This window comes from Ascaphus truei, chromosome 2 (assembly GCF_040206685.1).
Source record: "Ascaphus truei isolate aAscTru1 chromosome 2, aAscTru1.hap1, whole genome shotgun sequence".
In the NCBI taxonomy this organism is placed as follows: domain Eukaryota; kingdom Metazoa; phylum Chordata; class Amphibia; order Anura; family Ascaphidae; genus Ascaphus; species Ascaphus truei.
The window spans coordinates 470,693,899-470,704,283 of NC_134484.1; the positions used below are offsets into that span (position 1 = coordinate 470,693,899).

A 10,385-nucleotide genomic window follows, 5' to 3' on the forward strand; every position below is an offset into this window, starting at 1 on the left:
GGCGTACCAGGGCGCCGCGGCGCACAGATTGGGAAACACTGCTCTACAGTGTTCTTGATTCTGCTTTCTGATTGGACGGAAACGCAGCAGTGCAGGACTGGCTTCTTGCTTCATTGTCGGTATACAGCTTTGGAGATACAGCGTATGTGTTATGGCACACTTTTCCCTGGATCAACTGTGACACAAAGATTGCAACATCGCGCAGGACACAGAGGTAATTTCAAATCATTTACCCACTATGAGATATTTTCTTGCCAGCAATTTGTACAGAGCGAGATAGGTTTACTCGCTTCCACGGAGAGATATACAGATTGCCACACTTATATACACTGTCTCCTGATCATTATAATACCCCTGCACGTGAAGGCTGGTGACAACAAGACACTTCAAACTACGTTTATTGCCTCATATAACCACTATCCCTTCCACATGTGCTGGGATTTAAGTGTCTTTAGAGCTGCCAATGGTCTCTATATATTTCTCATAGAGTAAAGAGAACCTTTTTAAAAAAAAATTTTTAAATAGTGATAAAGTTAATTATGCAGAGTATTTTTTATAAGTAATTTGCTTTCAGTAATTTGATTTACAGACTGAAAACATTTGAGTTCTGTCTTTTTTTTGTTTACTTCTGTTAGAGAACTGCCTGAATGAGGAGCAAATCTGGAGCTCTGATATGTCCAGAAGTTGGCTGACTCCCCGCCTCCCAGAAGAGCCGACAAAGAATTATTCCTACCACATGTTGGACACATGCAAGGAACCATTGCCATATGATGGTGCATTTACAGGCCTTGTCCACACTAGGGAGCAAGCCTTTACCTGTACAGAAAGTGGGAAAAGTTTTTCACTGAAGGGTAAACTCCTTTCACACCAGAGGATTCACACAGTGGAGAAACCATTTAATTGTACAGAGTGTGGGAAACAGTTAAGTACTAAGAGGAGCCTCCTTAATCACCAGAGGATTCATACAGGGGAGAAACGTTTCACATGTGCAGTGTGTGGGAAACGGTTAAGTACTAAGAGCAGCCTTCTCAATCATCAGAGGGTTCATACTGGGGAGAAACCTTTTACATGTGAAGAGTGTGGGAAACAATTAAGTAGTAAGGAATACCTCCTCAAACATCAGAATATTCATACAGGGGAGATATCTTTCACTTGTGCAGAGTGTGGGAAAAGCTTTTCGCTGAAAAGCAGCCTCCTCAAGCACCAGAATATTCATACAGGGCTGAAACCTTTCACATGTGCAGAGTGTGGTAAAAGGTTTTCGGTGAAGATAAGCCTCCTCATACATGAGAGGATTCACACAGGGGAGAAACCTTTCACATGTACAGAGTGTGGGAAACAATTCAGTATTCAGAGCAGGCTAATCAGACATGAGCGGATTCATACAGGGATAAAACCTTTCACATGTACAGTGTGTGGGAAAGGCTTTTCACAGAAATACAACCTCCTCATTCATGAGAGGATTCACACAGGGGAGAAACCTATCACATGTACAGTGTGTGGGAAACAATTCAGGGAGAAGAGCAGCTTCCTCAAACACCACAGGATTCACACAGGGGAGAATCTTTTCACGTGTACAGAGTGTGGGAAACAATTCAATATTAAGGGAGACCTTCTCAATCACCAGAAGATTCACACAGGGGAGAAACCTTTCACTTGTACAGAGTGTGGGAAACAATTCAGTATTAAGGGAGACCTTCTCAAACATCAGAAAATTCACACAGGGGAGAAACCTTTCAGATGTACAGTGTGTGGGAAAACCTTTTCTTCTAAGTATAGCCTCCTCACACATGAGATGATTCATACAGGGGAGAAACCTTTCACATGTGCAGAGTGTGGGAAAAGCTTTTCACAGAAGATGTACCTCCTCTCACACCATAAGATTCACACAGGTGAAAAACCTTTTAAATGTACAGAGTGTGGCAAACAATTCAGTATTAAGGGAGACCTCCTCAAACACCAAAGTATTCACACCGGGGAGAAACCTTTCACATGTACAGAGTGTGGGAAAGGCTTTTCACATAAGATGTACCTCCTCTCACACAACAGGAGTCACACAGGGGAAAAACCTTTTACATGTACGGAGTGTGGGAAACAATTTGGGCATCAGAGTAGCTTCCGCAAACACCGCAGGATTCACACGGGGGAGAAACCTTTCAAATGCACAGAGTGTGGGAAACAATTCAGTATTAAGGGACGCCTCCACAGACATCAGAAGATTCACACAGGGGAGAAACCTTTCACATGTACAGTGTGTCGAAAAACATTTGCTTTTAAGCAGAACCTCCTGGCACACGAGATGATTCACACAGGGGAGAAACCTTTTAAATGTGCAGTGTGTGGGAAATGCTTTTCACAGAAGATGTACCTCCTCTCACACAACAGGATTCACACAGGAGAGAAACCTTTTACATGTTCACAGTGTGGGAAACAATTCAGGCATAGGAGCAGCTTCTGCAAACACAGAAGTATTCACACAGGGGAGAAAGCTTTCACACGTACATAGTGTAGGCAATAATTCAGTATAAAGAGCAGCATCCTCACACACCAGATGATATATGCCAGTAACATTGTAATAAAATGGTAATAAAAATGGTTGCTAACTTGACACTTACCTTTATTTTGTACACTGGTATTCCTATCTCATGGCTGCAGAGAATGGAGTTGGCAGGCGGGAAGTGGCGAATTAAAAAATCTTCCGCCCATAGGCACTTACCCTGGGACTGCCTCCTCTATCGGGCCGTTCGCCTTCAGCATTGCGGCATCAAAAGATGGCACGTGACGCCTCATTTCCATGGCAATGCTTTGCCATGTAACATTGCAGTGTCATTTGACGCCACAACGCTAAAGGAGGAGGGCAGAACGAAGAAGGTAAGAACTTTACAGAGGCCAATCAGTGGGGAAGAGAGCAGGACCTATATGTATGGTCTAGGATGTCCCAGCAGAGTTTTGGACTTGGCCAAACATTTCCCAGCAATGTCCGGTCCGCACCCAACCGCTTGCGCAAGACCACCCACTCCTACAAGCCAGGGCTGATATGTGCTGGTTTAAATGTTCTGCGCAGGACTGCAACACTGTCTAGACCTGCCAGCCTAGCGCACCATATTTTAATGTCCTGTGTGGGATATTTAAACATGCACTTATCAGACCTGGCTTTTTGTAAGCAGTCGGGTGCGGCAGACCTGGCTTGTCCAGCGGAAAGCGGACATTTTGCTGCCCCAAAATGGCCGCCGTAAGCCCAGGCCTAATGGGAAATCTGCCACTGGGGGTGGGTCTGACAGAGATTGAGAAGATGACTGACGCTGGTGACCTATTGTCTCCATCTGTGACATTACACAGTGTCTTGTCTGATTGCTGCAACCCTTTGTCTCATGCTGGCTAAGAGTTCCTGACACTTTGTGTGTGTGTGTGGGGGAAGGGGGGCAACGGGTCTTGTGAGCTCTTAAAGAAGAGGTACCAAGATGGGTACCCGGCTTACTACTTTTAACAACTGTTCTACATAAGCAACATGTAGCTAGGGTGGGCAGGTGTCCCGTTTTGAACCGGACAGACCGGTATTTTGCCGCTTGTCCGGTAAAAAATGAGGTAATTCCAGACATGTATGTGTCCGATATTCTCTCTCTCTCGTGCGATGGGCAGCCTGAGTATGGAGGGTGGCTGAAGGAATGGTTCCCGCTCTTACCTCCGACCGAGAACCAAAAGCGGCAACGCGAGCCGCAATGGAGCCATCTCCCGTAGGCCGCAGCATCTGGTAACCAGGGCAATGGAGCCACGCGGTGTAATCTCCCTCCCGCCCAGCAAAGGAGAAGACTAACCAATGGGAGGGCTCCACGTCATTAAGGGTTGTGCGCAGCTCCCCCATCTGCATGCTGGGAAATGTAGTTTCCTTCCAGCTTTACATGTGCGAGAGGAGAGAAGAGCTCCACTGTGTGTCTCCTGCTCTTGGATGTTGATCATGCCACTGTCTGCCAGGACGACCTCCACAGGTAAGACAACAGGAGGGGGAGAGGATGAGGAAGGTGGAGGGTGGTGGTTAAGTGAGAGGAGGATGAGGAGGGGGGTGTGGGAAGATGAGAGGATGAGGGGGGTTGTAACAATTTTGTAAGTAGTGGGAAAGGAGCATTAAGATCAGTATTGCTCGCCATGTACAGTATGACTGTTATTTATAAATTATCTGACCGTTATGTCATGCTCTTTTTAAATTTCACTCCGAGTTTGCACCAATTTGCACCATTTTATATTCTATTTTGTAAAAAATGCAGGGAGGGCGCTCAACCCCAAAACGCCTCACCAGAATTATTTACGAAATAGAATATGAAGTGGTGCAAACTTGGAGTAACATTTAGAAAAAAAATTACGTGCCGGTCTGATAATTTATAAATGATAAACCCCCCTACCGACTTTTCGAGCGTGCCGCATTTTTCACCATTGTGTCCAGTATTTTTGGAGAAGCCACCTGGGAAGCCTACATGTAGCTGTAACACGAACATTTCTGAGTTTAAAATAACTCCACACAATGGCTCTTGTTGTTATATTTTCATAAGTATGGTCAATGGGAGAAGTAACTGGTGTTTGTGGATGAACTTGTGGATGTAATCGTGGTCATCTATGTTGTGGTGCAGGTGGTGTTAGGTCAACATCATCACAACAACCAGAACTATGATTGTTCAATTGTCATTGTTACATAGTTACATAGTAGTTACATAGTAGATGAGGTTGGAAAAAGACGTAAGTCCATCAAGTTCAACCAATGCTAAATTTAGACAACAGATACTTTTTCCTATATCTATACTTATTGATCCAGAGGAAGGCAAAACAAAAACCCCCAGTGACATATCATCCAATGATATCTCATAAGGGGAAAAATAAATTCCTTCCTGACTCCAAGAATTGGCAATCGGATTAATCCCTGGATCAATATCCTTCCCGTGTATACTTATTTGGTATATCCCTGTATACCTTCATTTCTAAAAAGATGTCCAACCTTTTTTGAACAAATCTATTGTATCTGCCATCACAGTCTCCATGGGTAATGAATTCCACATTTTAACTTCCCTTACTATAAAGAACCCTTTCCTTCGTTGCTGGTGAAATCTCCTTTCCTCCAACCTTAAGGGATGGCCCAGAGTCCTTTTGTACTGCCCGTGGGATGAATAGTTCTTTTGAAAGCTCCTTGTTTTGTCCCTGAATATATTTGTATATAGTTATCATATCCCCTCTTAGACACCTCTTTTCTAATGTAAATAAATCTAATTTAGCTAGCCTCTCTTCATAAGTTAGATTGTCCATCCCCTTTATTAATTTGGTGGCTCTTTTCTGCACTCTCTCTAGTTCCATAATGTCTTTTCTTAGGATTGGTGCCCAAAATTGTACTCCATATTCAATGTGTGGTCTTACTAATGTTTTGTAAAGGGGAATAACTATGTTTACTTCCCTTCCATCCATTGCCCGTTTAATGCAAGATAAGATCTTGTTTGCCTTTGTAGCTACTGCATGACTTTAAGACTTTGGGCACTATTGCTAAGCCTGCTGTCTACAAGCACTCCTAAATCCTTCTCCATCAAGGATTCCCCCAATTTATCCCCATTTAATTTGTAAATCGCCTTTTTATTCTTGCATCCCAAATGCATAACCTTACATTTATCTGTATTAAACCTCATCTGCCATTTAACTGCCCACGTTTCCAGTCTCTCCAAGTCCTTCTGAAGAGGAATTACATCCTGCTCTGATTCTATTACCTTACACAATTTAGTATCATCAGCAAAGATGGAGACTTTGCTCTCGATGCCAACCTCAAGGTCATTAATAAACAAGTTAAAAAGCAGGGGTCCCAGTACCGATCCCTGAGGTTCTCCACTCACGACTTTAGCCCAACCTGAAAAAGTTCCATTTATGACAACCCTCTGTTGTCTGTCCTTTAACCAGTTTTCAATCCAGGTGCATATATTATTACTGAGTCCAATTTTCTTTATTTTGTACACCAACTTCTTGTGTGAAACCGTATCAAAAGCCTTTGCAAAATCTAAGTAGACCACATCTACTGCATTACCCTGGTCTAAATTCCTACTTACCTGCTCAAAGAAACAAATAAGGTTAGTTCGGCATGATCTATCCTTCATAAATCCATGCTGACTATTACTAATAATTTTGTTTTCCATTCGGTATTCCTGAATGTTATCCCGTATTAAACCTTCAAGTAGTTTCCCTACTATTGAAGTCAGGCTTACAGGTCTGTAATTCCGGTTGTGATCTAGCTCCCTTTTTAAATATAGGCACCACATCTGCTTTACGCCCATCTTGTGGTACTGAGCCTGTGGAAATGGGGTCCTTGAATATTAAATATAATGGTTTGGCTATTACTGAGCTTGACTCCTTGAGAACTCTTGGATCTATGCCATTGGGGCCAGGTGCCTTATTTACTTTAATTTTTTCAAGCCGCTTATGAACTTCTTCCTCAGTTAACCAATTGTTCATTAATATGGCGGTTGTGGCTTCCTCCTGCGGCACTACTATTGAACTTGATTCTTCCCCAGTAAACACAGAGGCAAAGAACTTGTTTAACACCTCTGCTATTTCCTTATCTCCAATAATCTGCCTACCCATCTCACACTGAAAGGGTCCTATATTTTCTTTTCTCATATTTTTGTTATTAAGGTACTTAAATAACTTTTTAGGGTTGACCTTACTTTCTATTGCAATCCTTTTTTCATTATCCATTTTTGCTAATTTGATTGCCCTTTTGCAAAAATTTTTACATTCCTTATAATTCTGATACGATGTCTAAACGCCTTCTTCTTCTTGTCAATTTCCTCCCCTACCTGTTTATTTAGCCACATTGGTTTTGACTTATTTCTTTTATACTTATTACCCAAGGGTATACACTGATGAATGTGCTTTTCTAACAATGTTTAAAAGACTGCCCATTTACCTTCTACATTTTCCCTGCAAAAACATCATCCGAGTGTATTAGTTGTAGATTAGACCTCAATTTATTAAAATCTGTCTTTCTAAAGTTTAAGGTCTTTGTTGAACCCAAGTAATCTGTTTTTTGATCATTTATTTCAAATGAGACCATGTTATGATCACTGTTATCCAAATGTTCCAGGACTTGAATATTTATTATTACTTCTACATTGTTTGATTATTACGAAATCCAGTACTCTCCCTCTCCTGGTTGGTTCCTCAATAATTTGGGTCATATAGTTGTCTTTAAGCACCCCCAAAAACCTGTTTCCTTTTGTTGTAATGCTAATCTCATTGCCCCAGTCTATGTCTGGATAATTAAAATCCCCCATTATGCAAATATGACCCAGTTTTGATGCATTCTCCAATTGCAAAAGTATTTTAGCTTCCTTAATCTCACAGATATTTGGTGGTTTATAGCAGGGGGGGGCAAACTTTTTTCCCTGCGCCCCCCTGCCGGCGGTCCCCTCTCTTCCGCGCGCCCCCCCCATACCACCATTGACCCGCCCTCCGGCGTCATGACGTCACGTTGCCATAGCAACGTGACGTCACATGACCTCGCGGCGTCATTTTGACGCCGCGTTGCCATGGCGACGCAAGAAGGAAGCCGCCGGAGTCACGGGTAAGTATGGTTTACAGAGGCCCTGCAGCTCCCCGGGCACTTAATTTAAGTGCCTTCGGGAAGCGCGCGGGGCCTCTGTAAACCCCGCGCCCCCCCACCGGCAGTCTCGCGCCCCCCCTGGGGGTCGCGCCCCACAGTTTGCGCACCGCTGGTTTATAGCATATCCCTACAAACATTTTCTTTATACTTTTACCTCCACTGCTAATTTCTATCCACAAGGTCTCTACATTTTCATCATTCCCTTCATAAACCTCATCCCAAATAATAGGTTTTAGATCCGGTTTAACATATAAACATACTCCACCTCCCCTTCTATTTGTTGATCCTTCCAAAAAAGTGAATAACCCTCTAAATTAACTGTCCAGTCTATTAGAGGACGACGACTGGACCGAGATTTTCAACGCGGCGGGCAGAAGCTCGGTCTGTACCACATTAAAGGAGAACTCATATAAGGTGTTAATGAGATGGCACCTCACCCCGGTCAAATTAGCTAAATTTGTCCCAGGATATTCCCCGCTCTGCCCTAGGCAGTGCGGGGAAAGAGGAGATATGTTACACATGCTGTGGTCCTGCCCTCGTATAGCCTCTCTTTGGGAACAAATCAGAGATTGCTACAGAGGATTTTGGGCCTCGAAATTAAACTAGATCTGTGGCTGTTCTTGCTTAACAGACCAACAAAAGAAGTATCCAGAGCAAATAACAAACTGATAGCTCATTTTGCTACAGCGATGAGATGCGAGACCGCAGCATTGTGGAAACAGAACACGATCCCTTCTATTGAAAAAATTCACAATTGAATTTGGTTTATATGCCAGATGGAAAAGTTAACGAGTTTGGTTAACGACACTGGCCCAAATTTCCAAAAGGTATGGCTGCCTTGGCTAGCGCAGTCAGATATTCAAGGGGTGAACGTTGCTACCATATGGCATTGATAGATTTAGGTGAGTTCTCCTCTGATAGGATGGAGTCGTTCCTGACTTGGACTAAGAGGACCGTGACGGGCTCTCGGAGAGATAGTGAGAGCTATACCCATCAACAGTAGACATAATTGACACCCAGGAATCGGGTGAGCAAAAACAGGTCAAGACGCTTTAGCTATTACGCTCCGCCCCCCATGGTCTTGTTTTCCCTTTTGTCTGTCAGTATGTCTATCACTATTCGTCCTTAGAGTAGTAGGACGCAAGGTGCTGCGTCACCAATGGCAGACAGAATTTTTTGACAACAATATGTAAGAAGTGATACTTTACCTTGTAAACAAAATTAATAAAAACAAAGTTATAAAAAAAATAACTGTCCAGTCATGAGTTTCATCCCACCATGTTTCAGTAATGCCTATGATATCATACTGCTCCCTTGCAGCTATTAATTCAAGCTCCCCCATTTTATCTGTCAGGCTTCTTGCATTAGCAAGCATGCATTTACGTTTTTTTTCAGCCTGTACTATTATCTTATCTGCTCCTTCCTTTCTGCACCCACTTGGTTTCGTCTTTAGAAGTTTTCTAGTATTATCTGTATTTACTGTGGGTGTCTCGCTGTTTGTCAAACTCGCACTTGCTATTCTACCTCCATACCATCTTGTATCCTCCTCTATTCCATTTAGTTAATTATCTGTTTCATTCCCCTCCCCCCTCCATCCTAGTTTAAAATCTCCTCCAACCTTTTTAACATTCTCCCCTCTAGCACAGAAGATCCCTCTTCATTGTTATGATGATATCTGTGTACCAGAGCTTCTTGTTGATGCTGATGAGGAAGGAAGGAAACATCAATGCACTGTACGTGATGATGATGATGATGGCTTCTGTTTATTAAATAATGAATATATAGGATTATTATTATTAATCCTTGTATTGATCGGTTTATGGTCTTTGAATCTATCAGGAGTATGAAACCTTTGGAGCAAACACAGAACCCCCAAAAAACAAGAGACTGATATAAGTTAAATATATAGTTTTTAATGTTCACACCAAGGTAGTTAATGAAAAAGGCAATATATATATATATGTATATATATATATATATATATATATATATATATATATATGTAAATACAACTGTATGCTCATCTACATGTTTTAGGCAGGTCTGCAACCCCGCCTTTCACCATTATCACCCAGCACACAGCACTTCCACTGCAGCAAGGGATTCTGGGAAATGACATGCAAATGAGCACACAGTGCCACTTTTTGCTTCAAAAACCATTTTTAACATGGTTCCCTATAGGCTTTAGCTTGCTGCATGGTCACAGCTTTGAGCACAGCCAGGGTTAAGGTGCATACCCAGAAAACCCACCGACAGACAGCTGTTTTGACCTTAATGGGTCTCATCAGTGTGGGGTTGGTTAACTGGGTATGCAGAGAAGCTAAAGGATGGGGCCTACCATAATACTGAGTTAAGTTATGGTGAGTAAAAAAAGTATATACTGTGTTTGTGTATATATATATATATATATATATATATATATATATATATATATGCAGTGCTTGACAAATCACCCAAAAATCTACTCGCCAAACCAAAAAATCTACTCGCCACCTAGCCCCGCCCCCAGTCCCGCCCATAGCCACGCCCCCAGTCCCGCCCATAGCCACGCCCCAACCCCGTTTTAAAAAAAAAAGAAATGTAATAAATTTCTAGTAAGAACAACATTCGTTTTTGACATAAGTTTATATTTATTGTAGTAAATTTATACTTTACTACAATTAGTCCTTGTTACGTGTGTGTGTGACTAGTTTCCTGCACCCATTAACCAGTGTCTGGATGCCCCATCTTCACAATATCTAAAGCAGCAATCCTGCCTGGG

The 10,385-nt window shown here is 42.4% G+C and overlaps 1 protein-coding gene across 4 annotated transcripts in view; it reads left to right on the top strand.

Annotated features, from left to right (window-relative positions):
• LOC142488335 (uncharacterized) overlaps window positions 1-2,790 on the top strand; it is a 78,586-nt gene extending 75,796 nt beyond the window's left edge. The window contains exon 5 of one of the 4 annotated variants that reach the window (XM_075588719.1): window positions 636-2,786. In XM_075588719.1, the coding sequence (XP_075444834.1) occupies window positions 636-2,506 (1,871 nt within the window). In that variant the 3' untranslated portion in view covers window positions 2,507-2,786. Of the gene's footprint in view, window positions 1-635 lie in introns of all 4 variants that reach the window. The other 3 variants (XM_075588718.1, XM_075588720.1, XM_075588721.1) reach the window with 3 other exon arrangements.
• The last annotated feature ends 7,595 nt before the right edge of the window (window positions 2,791-10,385 follow it).